At 39.1% G+C, this 19,687-nt stretch overlaps 1 protein-coding gene across 3 annotated transcripts in view; it reads right to left on the reverse strand.

The window, feature by feature from the left end:
* Positions 1–407: 407 nt before the first annotated feature.
* Positions 408–19,687, reverse strand: part of BCL2 (BCL2 apoptosis regulator) — a 127,649-nt gene continuing 108,369 nt past the window's right edge. For 2 of the 3 annotated variants that reach the window (XM_063298797.1, XM_063298796.1), the window contains one exon: positions 408–5,395. In XM_063298797.1, coding sequence (XP_063154867.1) covers positions 5,261–5,395 — 135 coding nt within the window. In that variant the 3' untranslated portion in view covers positions 408–5,260. The remainder of the gene's footprint in view (positions 5,396–19,687) is intronic. The other variant, XM_063298798.1, reaches the window with a different exon arrangement.

Consider the following 19,687-nt stretch of genomic DNA (forward strand, 5'->3'; position numbering starts at 1 on the left):
CAGCCGGATGACTTAGATGCTCCTATCCTAAGCTATTACTACAGAGGTCCAATATGGCTGAGTGGATGAATACTGTAATCAAAAGATTCAAGTGCAAATCTCAGCCCTGCCATGAGTCCCTAATTTATCCTGGAAAGAATCGCCATCAGCACTATTCTATTCACTTCAACCTTGAAGAAAGTCCAGTTCAACAAGACTTTTACACCAGTAAGTGGATTTAAGACTACAAGTTGAGTTTTTGTTTTCCAGCCACAGTATGAAATACTCCACAAGACAACTATGAGAGGGAAATGGGATGGAAATCACTAAGTGCAATGCAGATGAAAAAGTCTGTACAATAGTACATCATTTACAGCACTAAAAGCTGTGTTTTGTGGGATTTTCCCCTTAAATCAAAACAAAGTACTAGAGAAAAAAAAAGGACTATCAATCATAGTGAAACAGCTGAGAAGATAGACAAAATCAAGCTTTTATATACATTCAACATCTCTAAAATACGTTCAACTTGAATAGTACAGTATCAATATTAACAGTCCTTATAACTAGTGCAGCCACAGTATTATACAATTTGCAGCAAAAGGTGGGGTGGGAAGTGGGGTACACACTACTGGCCATCTATTAAAGACAGAGACTACTGACAGCCATTTGGACTCCTCTGGCATATAGATACTTAAGATACCAAGAAGTCCAAGGGGACAAAAACAACAGGAAAACATCCACCAATAGCATCTATTTACATGCCTGCAATGTGATAATTTTATATGACATCTGAAGCAGCTCTGAAAACAATCTCAGCAATGGGCAATACAAGAAAATCAACTTTGTTCCAATAATCACTGTTTTCTAGCAGCATAGCCATTCCTAGCTCCAATAGCGTTCTATTTTGACAATGTAAACATTTCATTCAAAAACAGTCCATTCGTACTGATGATGCTTGAGACCTGTAGTACAACCTTTTAAGAAGAGGAATTTAGGATCCCCATCTGAAAATTAAGAAGAGAGTGTGCTGAGAGTGCTCCATGCTCTCTTGTCCCATAAGCCTCTATGTTGAGATGCTCATACAACCTCTAAGGAGAACATCATTATTCTGCCCTGTTCAATAGGTGATGGATACTTCCATATTTCTATTCTAGTTTCTTGAAAGGCTGACTAGTCTAAAATATTTCATTTGGCCCAATATAATGACTTTCTTGCATATGAGGTGAGGCACTACACCACATCTGAAGGTCTTATAACAGTGAGAATGTTAGGGTAGATACTTGTTGCTATAGCTTAGATCCATCTCTTTCCTTGCCCCATGTTCTACCATGACACGTTTGAAAGCATGTAGCCTCTGATGTAGTATTGACCACACATTATTTTTTGTCATTCTCTTCAAGCTTCCAGACAGCATTCTAAGACTTAGTTGCCCAAGGGGTTGAATTAAAGAACTAGTTCAAACATACACGTTCATTACTATTTGACTGTGATGCAGGGGTATATCACAAATTAATCACCAATAAAATGTTCATATTTTCCAGTGTGAGGAGAGCTTGTACACTGAAGTAACAGTTTGATCCTAAGCACAATTTTGCATACTTAAGTCAATTGGATGAGCCAGTCTCAGCCTAGAATTGGGTTGATAGTTGTTAAATGCTGAGTGACCAAGTAATGAGAAATCATATGATAAGTAGCATATGTGAACCAGTTCTTTGGTAAAACCTTAGCATAAAACACTGATGTAATCACTGCATCTCGGAGTTTCAGTGACCTTAAGCCTGTTTGTGGAATGCAAAGGCACAGCTTTTAGGGCATTTCTTCTACACACCAATATTGTTAAACTGAAGACTAGTTGGAAAAACATTGTGTCATTTCCTTATATATTTTGACTCTTTGGACTTTCCAGTAGTTTCTAGGCACTGTTTAAATGCCTGAACTTCTACAGAACCTAAATGCACCTGACTTCCACAGAATTGCTATTCATAAATCTACAATTTTAATATATGTTAATAAACGTTTGTAGGTTTAGCAAAGCTAAATAAAGTGAAGCTGCAACACGCATTGCCCAGTACTTAGAAATTAGAATTCAACCACATATCTCTATATGTTTCTTTCTGCTTTGAAATGTAAAAGCTCATTTCACGGATGCTCTTGAAATGCTGGATGCAAAGGCCATAACTGTATAGTAGCTACAGCAATGTTAACATGCACAAAAACTCTGGGCTCAGCCTACCAGGAAGTTCTCATGTGCAGGAGTGGAAGGTGAGAAAAGGTAGCTTCCTGATGGACTTGGCCCATTTTCTTTTTAAAGCAGCTTTGAAAACATGGTACAAACCACAGCAGTCTTCCCATCCTGGTGATCTTCAGATGTGATGGGGCTTTAACTCCCAGAATTCCCCTTGACCATGGGGGATCCAATACATTTGGAATGCACCAGGTTGGGGAAGACTGAACTACAGGTTTAACTTTAGCAGTACTACATTTCTGAGATCAGCCTTTCTAGCTTGGCGCCCAACCATTGTTTTGGGACTACAACCACCGTCGCTAAGCAGCAACTCAGTGGTAGCTGGTTATTATTTCTTTATTAAACTTACATGCTGGCCTTCTAGTCATAAAGAACTCCAAATATGACAATATTATCTAACACATTTTAGCAAGTACCAGGTTAGAGAAGGCTGACCTCAGGGTTGTTGTTGTTTTTTGCATATAATGCCACAAAATCAAGTTATTTAACTTCTTACATATGTTGTATCTGTGAATTATTTTGCTACATTCTCTTGAGTACAAAGCTTTTTATGACTGTACTTCAGTCCAGACTTTTTATCACTGAATTAATATTATTTCATAACTTCTACTACTTTACAGTTTTACAGGCAGACTTTTTTTTAAAAAATGGAAAGAAAACACTTAAAAAAAATATAAAATTCAAAGAAGTCAAATATGTCCATCCCATTTAATTTAAGCTTCCCATCTTTTCAGTCTTGATTTTAATCCTGGAATCTATTATATCTCTCATGTAATATCTGTTTCACAAATCTGAAATACATTGCCTGGGATCCAAGGAACAAATGGTAAGTTGGCATCTTTGTACTTGCTGAGTCCTTTCTGGCACTTCCCCTGCAGCATCCCAAACACCTTTGCAAGGGTTGAAGAGACTCTCCAGTGCTGAACCCAACAACAAAGTCCAGAACATTTGCAGAAGTCCGAGCTGTGCGCACACGCTTCTTTTCACTCTGGCCAGTTATTTAATCTAGTGATATAAATTGACTGCTGCAATTGTGTTATGATGGAACAATGGGCTGCTGAAATGAATGCTATCTCAAGCTGCCTTTGTCCAAGTGACAACCATATCTGAATGTTATCATCCTGTCAATTTTTCTCCTTCAGTGGCTGAGTCCAGCTCAGGCAGTCCAACAAATCAGTATCTATGTTACTCTTAAACAACTTCATCAACAGAGTCCACTGCATCCTTGGTTACATTCTTAGATATTTTGGGGATTTGGGACACGATGCCCAGTAAGCCCACACATTTGGGAAGGCCATATCTTTGTTACCACTGCCTCATTCATTTGCCATCTCCGTCTGAGCCTAGTTTGAACCAAGGGCCAAAAGGAGAAGTCAAGACAACTGGAGTCAGCTACAAGTTCTCTTTGCTTCATTGGTACTTGTACTCTTTGGATAATAGATGAATGTACATGAATAGCAAAAAGGTCACGGGGGCTCTGGCAGTTGGGGTGGGACACCTTCCCGCAACATAAACCTTGGTAGGTGCCTGATGATGTTGAGTCAAGGTGCCAGCAGCTCTGCCTATAAGCCACCTATATATTTATAATCAAAGAACTTAAATGTACTCATGGAGTATTTCATATTCATTTTGCTTAAAGTTATTGTAACAAATTCTCCACTCCCTTTCCTTTCCAGATTTCCGTGCAAAAACACTTGGCATCTCAAAGGGCTGAGTGTCTATGAGTCACACCAGATGGAAGCGTTGGACCATTTCTTTATCTTCTTTTCCTTTGAAGACCTCTGAAGAAATAAATAGTGTGCATCACTCCTGAGGCAAATACACTTCCAGTCTGGGGCAGGCACAGGGCTAAGAATGTAATTTGGGTATTAATTTTGAAACAAAGAGGAAGTCAAACCTAATCTCTGCCAGCTGATTGCTTCTTCTTGTCAAATGAACCTTGAGCCTATTTTTGACTTTGAGATGTTATTAATTAACAAAGAAAATTGCATTTAAGACCCTAAGAAAAATTAACTAAGTAAGGCAGGATCTACTGCAAGTAAACACTCATTCCACTAGGAATGTGAGCCACGACTTACTTCCAGGCTCCAGTTCTGCAAGGCAGACACAGGCACTTTCGGTTTCCTGATAATTGCACGAAATGGCAATTTTACAGATGAAATATTTAATGAAACAGTTTCTGGCAATTCCAACGTATTTCATTTCAGGCTTTTAAATCACAGTTTGAGGACACACAAATAGTTTCCTTATAATGATGGCCAATTGTGGTGTATAATGGCACAGCACTCATGTAACAAAATACTGCATGACTTACTGTTTCCAGCTGTTGCTCTGCTGGGGATTTTTCCCAAAACAGCTGTTGGTTGTATGAACAGATTGTTGAACAATATGGGCTTATTACTGGCCTGAATCTGGCATTATTTCTCATTCTGAATAGGTACCATGCTGAACCACCAAATCATTGTCTTCTCATCCTGTTGCCTTTTTAGGTCACCCTATTCATAGGCAGAGTTGAAATCTTAACTACAAAATTATGCCACTGCGTCATCACCCTTCCTAAGGGTTACATATGTCTCTATACCAACAGCTCTTCAGCCTACTATGATAAAATAGTCTGTTGAACGATGCTTTTCAAGGAAGCCGAAGATCTTTGGAATCTTCATTACAAAATATACAATGCTTGTGTTCCAGAATTTTAGGAAAATAGTGGGTTAAATGTAAAATATTTTTAATAAATAACTCCTCTGCAATGTAAAAAATAAATGAATATTCCCTTTGGCAGTAATAGCAGGTGTGTGTGTGTGTGTGTGTGTGTGTGTGTGTAAACAGACACACATACACATACATTTGTGTTTGTGTGCATGCGTACACCCAAACACATATACAGAAAGATATTTGTTTCATAAAATAATAGCATTATTTGACAAGGGGGAAAAAAAACCTCATATTATTTTCTTTTTTTCAACACTCCTCTTTTTTCAGTTTTTGAAACCAAGGCTTTCCATCAGTCCATCACCAGCTGGATGAAATCCAAAGTCACTTATGTCCCAGGTAAGCGCCCAGGGTGATGCAAGCGCCCACAACTGCCAGACTAAGGATCGTCTTCAGAGGCAGCCATGACAAATCAAACGAAGGCCTGATGTTGTTGCTGTACAGCTCCACAAAGGCATCCTGCATAAAAGAGAAAAAGGCAGGACAGGGAAGAGTGATCAGAAACATAGGAGAGTACATGCCATAAAACATTAACAGGCATAGTCAGCCTTGCTGCTTAGGTAATCCAAGGAGCCTTGAGAATGTGCCTTACTGGCAAGATAATAAATACAAATGATGGGAACAGATCTTCTCATCTCCACTTCAGTTGTACAATTCCTTCTCCTCTGTCCACATCTCCTAATCAAGAGAAACATCAATAGCTTTTAGAAGTGACAGCTGCCCCTAAAAATGAGCATGCTACAAGTCTCATCAACCCTACTAAATGGCTAAGCCAGCAATTATTCCTACTGGCACATTTAACAGTGGACACAAGATGGCGCATCAGGCTTCTGATGCCATGCAACTCAAAATCCAGTGAAGCTAAACTCTGAATGAGAAATGCTTACATAAAGAAACAGTTAACTTCTACAATTTATCTTCCCAAAAGGGCAAACCAATTACAAGCAGGCTAGCTTATATCCTGGTTTTCTGGAGGGAGAGGAAAAATATTATCCCTTTCACAAAAACTATACATATTCATCATAATCTAATATATTTAATGCACTCATGCCAGAATTAGGAGCCCTTAAAACCACTAAAATCAACTGAAATCAAGAATACCTACATTTCCTGCATCTGTGCACAATCTCTCATTAGTGATTTTTAAATAAAGATCTCTACCAATGACAGTACAAAGTTAAACACACTTCTCTATGCTATTTTTTTTTATGTATCAAGAAACAGAATGGGCAAAGCTTCTAAATATTGGAACTAATGAATAATGAACATGAATAATACACATATTTAAATAAATAACACCCACAGAATATATTTTTAAAAATCTAAAAGCAAATAAAGTTCTAAAATAATACTTCACTTTATCTATTGTCAAAGGGCATCCCAGAGAAAGACCCCTGTACCTTTCAAAGTCTGGGGGCTGATTATATTGGGGATATGCAATGCAAGCTTGTCGAAGAGTATAAAGTACTGTTCAAACTGTCCAAACCAGATGCTGGCATCTCCTTGGCCAACTATCTCCATTCTATCATGGCAAAGAAGGGAGACTCTGCTTAGTAGCTGCTAGGTTTACTGTGCCATTACTTATCTAGCAGATTTGCCCTGATCTCTAACTGAATGCAGGTATGGTATGAAATGGGAGAATCTTATAGCACTCACTGCATAACTATTTCCATCTGATGTCCAAGTCATGAACAGGCAGCACAGCCTTGTGATACACAGCCTTGTGATAAAGCTGTGTATAAATGTTCTTGTGTGCCCTAGTTACTGTTGTATAGAACAGCCACACAATGTGTGTGTGTGTGTGTATGTGTTGGTGCCTTTGAGTCAGTTTTTGACTTCTAGTCAAAACCTGGACTAGTCTCTGCAGTTTTCTTGCAAGGTTGCTCAGAAGTGGTTTGCCCTTGCCTCCTTCCTAGGGCTGAGAGAGTGACTGGCCCAAGGTCACCCAGCTGGCTCTGTGCCTAAGGTGGGACTAGAACTCACAGTCTCCCAATTTCTAGCCTTATGCCTTAAACACTACACCAAATTGGCTCTCTACAACTTGTTTACTACTTAAAAAGACGGTGTGTTGCTCTGGATTTGATTCCCCCAAGGTGCTTCAGAATGTGCAAGGGCATGAATGTAGCATCTATCTTTAACTTTTTAAAGCAGCTACATTTCTTCCTGAGAAGTACTTGGGAACAGATCATTGTACATATGGCTATCACAGACCACAACTTTCACATCAATTCACAAGATTTTTCATATATTTGAGACTCACAGGGCTTTTTCATATATTGGTTACCAGTATGCTTCATATCATGAAGTGCTGGTTCTAGCCACGCAAACTTACATGCTTTCCTGCTACTCCTGTTTTCCTGAAACCAGTGGAAGATACTCCATTTCATGGCTCTAGTTATTACAAAACCACACTGGTTTCCGCAAATAAAAGTACTTTTAAACGGGCATCCCAGAACTATGTATGTTCTTCTATAGACCTTGCAGACAAGGTACCCTTTTTTCAAGCTGCCTTTGTTTGCTGCTTATGTGCTTGGCCTGCTGTTTTGCTACACTTTTTTTTTCAGTTTATTGGTTCACATATGCAAATTATTTGGTGAAAAGCATTATATAAATCTGGGAAACAGTAAGTGTTGTCTAATCAAGTGCTGTCTTATCAAGCCCAATCATACAGTATGTACTTGCCCTATTAATGCTAATTTAAAGAAATCCTTACAAATGTGGAATTATTGCCTTGCTTTTCTGGACTCTGAGTTCATGGAGTTGTGATGCACATTTGTTTGTTAATGCAGCATAAATTGTATTGCTTTATTATGTTTATGCAGGGTCTATTTGACTGATAAATCTATCTTATCTATCCCTTCCCCCTTCTTTAGATCCATATCTATATCTATATCACATCTACATGATCTGGATTTAAAAAAGAAAAGACGATTTGGAGTGAGTATGGATTGCACACATAGGACCTGTTAGCTCTTGTTTAAACCAAACACTTCTTTCTTAGGATTGTGCTGCAGCTGTGTGAACTTTGGAAAAGAATCTGCTTCTTTAAGGAACTGATGATAGGTACTAAGTGAGCATCCCCAAGGCTCCAAAACACCTTTTCTTAATCAGTCTGGATTGCTGCATATCTATCTTGTTGGTGATCACTCGTAGCCAAGTAAGATTGTCTATCTATCTATCTATCTATCTATCTATCTATCTATCTATCTATCTATCTATCTATCTATCTATCTATCTATCTATCTATCTATCTGGTGGTACTGTTGCTGGGTTGCAAAAAGGATTTAGTTTGCTGCATAAGCTTGCTAACAGATGCATCATATTGCATCCTTTCCTGAATCATTAATATTGATACCCTAATGTACAATATGGAGTACAAGCAAATTGTGCAGAACTTCAATGCCCTTGCTGCAGACTTTTCCCCTTGATGATTTCATTTAGCACTTTGTTCTGATCAGGAAGTGGAAGAGCTTGATGAAAAAGAAATGAAGGCGCAGCAGGAGGACAAAAGCTTTAACTCATGGATTCCTACTTCAATGAGAACTCATTACAGCATTAACTTTAACATTTTTCTGATACCTCTGTGCCCCATCCCTATTAATCCCCCAGGTAATGTGTTGTTTGGACTTAGCCTGAAGGCATGCACACCAAAGATGCACTATAGTGACATGAAGACAATGTTAAAGCTCAGAATTATGGTGAGGCGTAAGAAACATCAGCAGAAAAAGCACAATGGGAAATTGCTATTCCTACTGACAACAATAACATCAATGCCTATCTTATGGCTGCTGCTCCATATATTTGGAAATAATATTTTATGGGTCCTTTCTTTCCTCTTTGGTGCTTTCTCAAACATCCTGATTAGACTTATTTCCGAAGCTTGTTTGAACAGCCTGTCACTATTTGTTTAAGTCTGAAACCTGATTTAAACAAACATCCCAACTTATTTTATGCACTGCACCAACAGAGCGCCAAAGACAGAGGTGGGAAGCAGAGAAGGATGACTGGGAAGGCAAGCTGCAAAATCCCCAGCATTTAAAGTCAAGTAAATTCTGATTTGTTATTGAGTGTTTCATTATGCTGACTTAGGCTGATCCTATAAAAACTTTTGAAGCTGCTTCCTATCAAGTGATATTGCTGGTCTCTTTTACTTTAAAGTAACTCTGCTCTGCCTGGCATTGGCTCTCCATGGCCTTAGGCTTTCCAATCTCACTTCTTGGAGGTCCCAGGGATTCAACATCAGATGATCTGCATACCAAAGACGTGCTACACATTAGGGATAGCAGATGCAGATCTAGGCATTATGTAGCTTTGGGATGATTTGCAGCAACTGGAAGGATTTATGACTCATAATCGTGTAAGAGTGGCAGCAAACCCTTGTCTACTGGTTGCCCAAATTGTACTGTTAAAATAAATAACACTTGTAAAAAGTAGGAGTAGATTTTTAGATGGAAGAGCCAAATCTAAGTATGGGGTCAGATGTTCATTTATACCAAGAGTAATGGATCTTAGGGTTCTAATGAAACAAACAGATCCTACAGGTCTGCAGTGTACCCCTGCATATGAGCTACTTTCTTTTCCAACAAGGACTAATAGCATTATAGATAAACACTGTGAGGTACAAATGTGTCAAGTGCAAGTAACACCAGCCTGGTTTATAATACAGATATTTAGCCCAATACTGCAGAATCTGTAAAGTCTTATTGAATTCAATGGAGCTAACCCCCAAATAAGCATAGTGTCTTAGATGTCTTTGTTGTGTTCACAGAAAACATTTAACTAGGTCAGATAAAGACTTAGGAGATACGTTTTGCTCAACATACGGTATTACATTTGATCAGTATCAACTTTTTTGTGTGTGGTGTGGTTTATTACACTGTGCAAATCCAGCCATGTTTTGGTAGTTTATGGTTGTGTGAACCTTCAGAATGGGTTAATTCAGTAACCAGGTTAAGTGTGTTGTGTGAATGCCACTCTTGTAAACAGTTTATAGCTATGCTATGGTTAATTGGGTAGCTGTTATCTAGGCAGGAATGGGCTTTGTGGATTAGGGATGAAAAGTGGACATCCAGCCTTTTACTTTATAATCAGTCAATCCAGCTGATGAAAAGGGAATGCACATAAAAATAGCTTTGCTGGAAACCCCACTATTACTTTTTTCATAAAGTTTTGCAAAATATGATCGTATGCCATTTATTAAAGGTTCTTAGGTTCACTGAAAGGGTATTGCATCTCTAAGATCAAGTTTAAATAACAGTAACAAAAAACCCAACTATAATTTGTATGAGCCTATTTAAAGTGTTCTTACCACAAAGGGCCTGTGTCTGAATATGTCAAAGACCTCGGCTAAGTGCATGATGAGTCTTACTATGTAGGCACAGTTACGGTAGATGGCGGTACCTAGCCAATGTTGGTTGATCTTAAAAAAACCTAAGCAGAGTCTGCCCTGATTAGTACTTGGATGGGAAACCACCAGGAAATCCTAGGACTTTGGACTGGATTGGGAAGTCAAACCCCCCCAGAAGGAAATGGCAAATGGCTGCTTTGTGCTGCTAAGAAAACAACACAGACATGTTTCCTTAGTCTACCAGGAGTTAAGCTTAATTCAAGGGAGAATGCATTTACTAAATGTCCCTAGGACTGAAGTACTGCATTAAAAATGTAGAGCATATCCTCTGTGTATGGAGCCCCTGACATTTCTAGCTGACGCTGTCTCAATGGACCAATCTCAGTTTCATACCTTCTCTTATGACTGGCACTCAGATTGCTACCACAGGCTAAAATGCAGCTCCCAGTTTTCAAAGACTCAGCCTATTAGCTGCACTTCAGTGCTCTGTTATAGATCTGCACTGAACATAAAAGTGGAGATGGAGTGAAATAAATGGTTTCCTCAGTGCTGCAGTTTGCATTTATGAGTGAGTGGGTGTTGGGCAGAGTATACGCCCAGAGGAAGCTGACTTCCTTTTTTTTCTTTTCTTTTCTACCTGAATCAAACAGATGGTGAGGAAGTGATTTTATTTCCCTCATTATCACTGGTCCAACAGGATATCCTCTTTGGCCACACTGTGCTGAATGAAGAGCTGGCAAGTCTTCCAAGCCTTGATGGAGCACAACCACTCGCCTTGTAACCTTTTTTTTTTGCTGCCTGCTCTATGATTCACAAGTAAACACTGCTAATGCCAACTTTTCCTGAAGCTCAAATATGGACCGGGTGATACAGCCCTGACATTCACATCCATGAGACAGAATGGGTAAAACAGGGTATAATGTGACACACGGGATTAGACTGTGAGAAGGAAAGCCTTCCCTCCCAGAACTTCACACGTTCATACAGAAAAAGCCAATTTACACATTTGTTCTTAGCTGTTTATTACACTCCTGTGAATATATCTGTCAATTTCATACTGCTTGTCTTATTGCTCTTTAATTGTTTCATGACACAGAGCTGCATTTCAAAACTGTAAGACTCTGTTAGCAACCTGTCGACTGAGAAGGGCAGTGCAGAAAAGGGCCCAGGAAGGTGACTCTGTCTTGGACCAGGTAGCCAGGACTGCATGATTGGCAGCAGATTTCCACATTTTCTTGAAGAAGTCTTTCCTGGGTCAGTTCTGCTACTCTGAAAACACAAGGCTGGATGACTCCATCCCCTTTTCTGGGGCCTGGAGACCTGCTCCCTAGATCAAGCCAGTATTTATATTGCTGAACTTCATGTGTTAGAAGAACAAAATACGTAAGTGACTCCATGCTTCCAAGCTGAATTCCTGAGTGCAAAACCAACATTGGATAGTTTAGTAGACTGTTGCTTAGTCGATTGAAATCTTGTGAAAACATTATATATACTTGCTGTGGGTTCAGTTATACCATCTCAAATGAGATATGCAAACTAGGGTAGATCTCTGTAACATGGTTTGCTTGAACTAGTGCCTCATGCTTCTGTCATTTACAGAAAAATGACTGTATTACATCTCAGTTACTAAAAATGTGGGCAGTTTTGAAATAAATGTGTGACATTTATGTTCATATTTAAACATCCAGCTAATGTTGCAATAAAAAGTAGGATGATTTGGGCTAATATGTGTATTTTATCTATACAGTAATATTACTGTAAATATTTCAGAATGTGGAAACTCCACATACAGTAATATAACTGATCTCCCTAATACTAAATTGTTTTATAGCTCATATTCTGAACTGCTAGCTTTTCTGCTCCTTTATGATGATTCAATAATTTTTTTCATTCAACTGGGCATTGCTAGCAAATTTAAGCAATGAAGTGTTTTCTTGTTTTCAACTTTTGCCTTTTTTTAAAGAAGTGAAGTACTAGTCCACACTGGCATCCACAGGGAGGCATAAAAAAAGCACGATGGTGGTCAGCACGCTGTGCTTGAAGAAGCTCAGCCCCTTTGTACACACACGTGGCACTGACATACATAAAAAAGAGATGGGGCTTTGACCACACTGTGCTGTCATTTTGCCTTTCTTGGCCCATCCCCTACAGACATTGGTGCTAATCCATATATTCAGAAAGTCCTATGTGTAGCAGCTCTGTGTATCCAGAACAAGAAGTATGGAGCAATCCTTTGATAAGTTTGCACCTTCAGGCCTCAGATGCAAGCTGTAATGGAACGCAGACTGGGAGATCTATGAAATTCAGAAATACCTGTGGTTTCTGATTACGTTACTTGAGGGAACCTCCGTTGCCGCTGTTCCATGGAAGCAACACTACAACACTTCAGGGCTACTAGATGAGAGCAAGGAACCTGCACTGTTTGGAGAGAGTGAAATCTCTTGATTATGAGCTGTGGGGAGGTGGTGGATATCCTTCTACGACAGTCTGAGAACCCCCACTCTGGTCAGATGCTGGCTAAACCAAGCCTGCCTGGGAAACGTTACAGCAATTAGTCTTGGCGTCTCCAACTTAATTCACTTACACACTGTTTTGCAATATCTAAAAGACGGCTCCCGTGGGGTGTGTGCTTTCTTTCTTTTTGTTTCCATTCCTGGAAAAGCCACCTCTAAAAATGAGATTATATATCTGACCCTAGGATAGCAGCTGCAACAACATCAAGAAATCAGCAGTTAATCATGGTTGTCTAGGATGAAAATCCACTTTGGTGGGATCAATGTTAACCCAAAGATTTAACAACAACAACAACATACACACACACACACAAAGTGAATGAAACCCATGTTATTACAATTCTCAGTTTTGCATGGGATCACAGAAAGATGATAATTCCCAGATCAATGCTAAAGCGCTGATTTGGAATTTTTTTCCCCCAGATGTAAATTCTGCAGGTAGGATTTTTTCTTGTCTTGAATAAATTCAAATCACCCATGGTCCTTACATCTTATAAAATGCCAGCACCTATTACCTTCAAATGATCATAAAAGAGTTAATTTGCAGAGCAATTTAAGAAATGAGAACTGAAAGTCTCTATTAAGTCAAATGTCTCCAAAGTAGTTTGGGTTCATAGTTGCTGTCAGCAGGCCACTGCAGCAGCAAGAATGGGATTTATTCATTAAATATATTCAGGGTTCATTGCTGGCCAGTGCCCACAGCTGCAGACCCTTCACTATCTGAGACAAAGCTAAAGCAAAATTTCGCAAGCCCCTTGCCATGAGTTTTAGTGGCATATGCAGACAAATAATTTTTTGAAATACTGGATGCACTACTGAAGATCTAATCAAAAGTCATTTCACTCTTTTTATTCTTTCAAAACTTGGACAAGATAGTGAGATGGTGCTTCCAAACATATTTGGCAGGCAAATTCTAGTTATCTGACAAAGTTTCTGCTCATTCCAGCAATTTGGCATACAGAAGGAAAACATAAATTGATATCCCTGTTACATTTCTGGAAGATATGGAACCAATTAATGCAGAATGATCTGTAAACAAGGCAACAGCAACAACCATTAAAAAACAATATAAGAGCAATCACAGTGCAGTGGCATATTCCTAACAGAAACTTGCTGAAATTGAGCAATAAAAACAATATAGAATGGAACAGATCTAGTCAGAGAGGGCAATGTTATCAGTAGAGCAGCATGTGGCTGGTCATTCCTTACCTCTTCCTTCTCAGCATATCACACTCAACTGTACCTTCCCCAACATGCCAGTCCCAACTATGCCTCATCCTTATACCCCTGAGTAATATATTTCCCTACAATAGGCCTTAAGCTCATTTAGAACTCTAACTTGATCACATTCTTTCCCCCGTATTACTTCTACACTGCCACTGGACTTGCAAAACATTTTCTCTGCTGTAGCACAGAAGGAAACAGGGTTCCCTATACTCCTCTTGCTTCTATACTTAGGATCCCTTCAGGAGCTCTATGCCCTCTGCTCTAAGGTGTTGTCCATTTGGGGTGGGGGTGGGGGTGGGGGCTGACGTATTTATTTATTCCTGAGGTGGGCAGCGTTTGGGCAGCCAAGAGCCACACTTAATGTTTGAGGGCTGCAAAGTGGATAGGACCACAACAAGCCTGCATGCAAGGGGCCTTGGAGGAATTTGGGACAGCGAATACGCTTGTTTTTTAATTGTAACGTGCCAGTTTTTACAAACTGTTATTATTTATTTAACCATATTTGTATGCTGCCTTGTCAAACAATTCTAGGCAGCTTACAGCATCATACACAACATAAAAGCAGAAGTATAAATCCATCATGAATAAATACAAAGAAACACAGTAACATCCTTACAGTTTTCTCATGTTTTCTGATTCAGAAGAAACCATACTGTCAATTTTTAGCATAGTCAGAGAAGATGAGAGCTGTTAAAAGGGAATTCAGTCTCGAAGTATGCCCATTCCGATTTACTGCCATATTTTTCCACCCCTGATTTAGGAGTCAAGGTATTGTAAAGCCTTGTTAATATATTATCAATCTTTTTGCAGCTGGAATGTATTTGCACAAAATGACAGGCATAGTACATTAAGTTCCTGGCTTGTTCTGAAACGTAAGTGTGGCTTTTTGAACTGGCCAAATAATGGAGTTGTTCTATCAGATCCAGTTAAAATTCAGTTAAGCCATATGCACATGGAAACTTCAATACAATTAAAGAATATATAAACTAAATAGTATTAGATACCCTAATACTATTCTGGTTTATCAGGCACATCTTATTTATTGGGTGAACATTTTGTATCCTAATGTGTCATTCCTTCTTTTCTGCTGTTGGCCTTCTCAAAGTAAGTCCCATTAATTTTTTTAAAAAATGACTTACTCCCTATTAATGATGCTTAGGACTATAGCCAAACTATTTCTTTTTAAATACTTTCTTAGGAGAGGGCCATAGCTTAGCTGCCCTGAATTTAAAGAGTCCCAAATTTAATTTCTAGGCAGAGTTAGGAAAGATTCCAGTCCAAAATTATAAAAAGCAGCTGAAATTCATTGTAGAATGAACTAGACTAGCCACTGATTAGACCAGTGTTTCTCAACCTTGGCAAGTTTAAGAAGTGTGGACTTCAACTCCCAGAATTCTGGGGGTTAAAGTCCACACATCTTAAAGTTGCCAAGGTTGAGAAACACTGTATTAGAGTTTTCTAAAGGCTGCTTTCAGTGACAGTGGGAAGAATCCCTCACTAACTGCTGCTTTCTTTCCAAGCACAGTTCAGAGAGCTGATCCCTTTTTCCTAGAGATCCTCCCTGCTCCCCACAATGCATGCCTAAGCAATGGTCTGCCTTGGAAGAAATCCTATGTGCATTTAATCAATAGCATCAATATATATGGGGAGCCACAGCCAGGTATCTGGGCTCAGCCAAGTAAAGCTCTTCTGAAGTGGTACTATACAGTACAGTATACTTTATTGATTAGTCAACTGACCATATCGAAGCATACTGCTACTATACCCAGCTCTGCTACTGTACCTAACAGGGCTGAGTGTGGCAGTTGTCTCAAGCAGCCAGTGCCAACAGAAATGAAGTAGTGAGGCAGTGTATTGGAGGACAGAGTTGTCAATTATCTCAGTGCTTCTTCAGCAAATCTGCTGCCCACAGGTGCTATGGAGAATGCCATTCCCCTACCAACATTTAATTGCAGGTCTGGTTGTCTTACTGAAGACTGGGGAATACTGCATGCATTTTTCATTTACAGTGGAAAAACTTATTACAGTATTCAACCTTGGTATCTGACAAGGATGCCACGTGAGCAACTGCTGGGATTCTCCCCAGTATTCCAGGCTGGGGAACAACCAAAAGCAAGTATCTGAACATACTCTTGTTTTCTTCTCACTCAAGGACAGAACTCAAATTAAGGCTAAATTCTCTGTCAATTCCATTCTTCTGTAAATTATCATCCTAAACAAACTTCCAGAGGCCTTGTTTACTGACACCTCAGACATAAAATAACATTACAGTATGGGTTGATTAGAGAAAGAGCTTTCCTTGACCTTCTTTGCTGTCCTGGATTATGATCATGATTTCCTAGTGCCAGTTAAGGAAGACAACCCTCTGATGCAACTTAGAAGAAAAAGATATGTTGAATTATTAAGCGTATTTAATGCAAAGCATCTGGATTACAAGCATTATGAGTGTTTTTGAAAATGTTTAGTAGAAGTACATGCCATTTCATCCAAACAATCTACAATCTACATTACAACTACTCTTCTCCTTTTCCTTTCCTCTACCATTATTCTGATTGTCAGCTTTTTGGAGTATGAACCTGCCTTTTTTACTTATCTTATTTGGCAATGTACCACATATCACACTGGGGCTGTATAAACGAATAACAGCAGCAGATGGAATGCCATCAGACATTGTATACAGATCACAGATCAACATCCTGTAATAATAGTCTGTAGTGCATATGGAAACAGAGAAGTTTGCATTTGTTATTCAAATGGCCCCCATCAATTATTTGCATTTATATTTGTAATCCATTGGGCATGATTGTTATATTTATTCAAATAGTACCTTCAAAGACAATTGAAGACTGGCTTGCAAAAGTGAGCACATGAATTATCCCTATGCATTTATGGATTAGCAAGAAGATAGACTGCTCTTCAGTGTTTACTGACTTTTATTTTTTGAAGAATGAGCTCTTTAGAATTGTCCCCCTCTTTAACAGTACTCTAGCAAACCAGCTAAAAAATCAGCAAGCTTCTATTTGAGTTTGAATTTAGCATTAAATCATAGCTTCTCTTTATCTTTGGATGTGATACTAAACTATAATTATTGCCATGTGAATAGCCTTTGTTTTTTGAATTCTGTTTTAGTTTTCAATTAATGCCATTTGCTATTTTGTTTAAACCTGGGAAAAATTAGGTTAATTTTAACTGTCAATTGTCTGAATAAGCAAGTTTAAAATGGTGCTATCTGTGTCTAGTTTACTTGGATAAACTATAGAAAACTAAACTGCAGGTCCAAGTTCAGGCACAATTGGGTTTGAACAATAGCATCAGGATTGTAGTCCACAGTGGCAAGACCATATCTACTGCTGACAGATGCACCCTACTGTGCTTGTCTGGACACACGGCTTTCTTGCTGTTCTCTCTCTTTCTCTCTCTCTCTCTCTCTCTCACACACACACACACACACACACACACACACACACACAAACCCACGTACATATACCATTTATACGTACACAGAGAATTATTACTTCAGGTCAGGAAGAGCAGGTTGGAGCAGTGACTCCCTAATCAGTCAACTTCTCATGGCGCTCATTATTCCTATTATGAGAGTGTGGACCAAGTATCTATCAGCAGTAGATCTGGCCCTACAGCTATGGGCTATAACCCTGATGCCATTGTTCAGTTTTGTTCTGGGCCAAAAAAGATTCTGTATTCCTATGATAAATTAAGGTTTAGTACTAAATCTCAACCACAAAAGTAGAATGTCCACAACAGGCATCTAAATATCAGTGCCTTTATATTTCAGTAGGACCTAATATTAATGTTGTGCATTTCTATACCTACTTTCCAACAAACTAGCAATAAATCAGGTATTTCATGTATACTTTTACTGAGCACACTTAGACCTGGATCTTTTTCTAATTAAAACCATACCTATTTGCTCCAAGTCAGAGATAATAAAGATGAAGCTACCTTGAAAATAAGCTGCAACAAGGAAGAGATTAAGGCATTTCACTCTTCTGTTCAATGGACATTAAAGAAGAGTATCAGGAAAAGGTATATGGAAGTACTGTGGAATACTTGAAGTACCAAACATACTCTGCACTAAAGTTACTGAGGGCTGATTCCTACAACTAGAAATTCTGATCTCATGTAATATTCTTCCCACTGAAATGAGTTTTTACAATGTGATAATGCATAATGTACTTCTTTGCTGCAATGTGCTTTTTAGCAGTTTATGCGTCAAAACAGAACTGGAAGCAAACTTTTGCACATACATTTTTGAGTGGATGAAAATGGAGCATATTCAGTGATGGTACATATACAGTACATGTCTCCTGCTGCTCTGAATAAAGACTGAATGTAAAAACAATCTTGTACAAGGGTAAATGCTGTTGTTCATAGTAAGAGATATAATATCTGTTTCTATTTTTTGATGGATGGGTAGACTTACATATCACTGGAGAAAAGCCCAAATATGCATATCAGGGGGAAATCATGTCCTTAGAGGAACAAATAAGGATATGTGTAATAGAATTTAAACCTGCCATTTTGATCTTCCAGCTAAATTTGATTATTTTGGCAAGAGAACATGGTGTAATTTATCTTATTTGTTTGGCTTCCACCATTGTGGATAAAATGTTAGTATTAGATATCAGATCAAAAAGAGGGTGACACAAAAAAAACACAAAAATAGGACATAAACCAGAAATTAAAGCAATATATACATATATACTAAGATAGTTTCAGAAGTGGTTTTTGTATAACATGAACCCATGCAATTTTCTAGTTTAGAGGTTTCCATCAGGCACAGTTCAAGTACTAAACCCTTCAAGTCTGCCCAGATAATTCCTTTATATGATTATAGCTGACAACCTTTGATTCTTCTTATATAAAGTATTATCTGACAACCCCTAGTACCTTTGATAGGTAGGCAGACAGGCAGGATATGTATCATTTGTAATGGGAGTTAAGCCACAGCAGCTGAGAGGCACTGAAATCTATAGTATATTATGTATAATTTAAAAGCACGTATACCCTGAATGTTTGCATCTCAAAAACAATAGCAACAACTAGTGCAATGTGCATCTGATACCTATGAGGTCAAGCAGATTTGAATCAGACTGGACCCATTAGATCGGTCTGCCCTGGCAACTGATGGACCCGGATGGGTTTCAGAGGGAGCTGGGGGTTGTTTCTGCTAGTCTGCTGCACAGTCCATCTGAAGTCTTGGTTGCCGCTTGGAATAAGAGGGCGGCAGAGACGTTGGATCAGATCACACCTATGCAACCTCTCCTCTCCTGTGGATCCCGTCACTGCCTGTGGTTTATGGAGAAGCTAAGGGAATTGAAGGGAAAGAAGAGACATCTAGAGGTTGTGCTTCCATCCTTGCCTTACCTGACCACTCGGTGGTTACTACCATGGTATCCTTCTGGATTGACTCAGAGTTTTGGGGGTGGGCGGCATGGTGTTGTGCTGATTTACCTCCTTTCTCCAGGGCCGATTCCAATCGGTGGTGATTGGAGGGAGAGATCCCACCCTCAGATCCTACTGTGTGGGGTGCCACAGGGGTCAGTGCTCTCTCCTCTCCTATTCAACATATACATGAGATCCCTGAGTGAACTCATCTGTCACCATGGGGTGAGGTATCACCAGTATGCTGATGATACCCAATTG

This window comes from Candoia aspera, chromosome 3, assembly GCF_035149785.1.
Source record: "Candoia aspera isolate rCanAsp1 chromosome 3, rCanAsp1.hap2, whole genome shotgun sequence".
In the NCBI taxonomy this organism is placed as follows: domain Eukaryota; kingdom Metazoa; phylum Chordata; class Lepidosauria; order Squamata; family Boidae; genus Candoia; species Candoia aspera.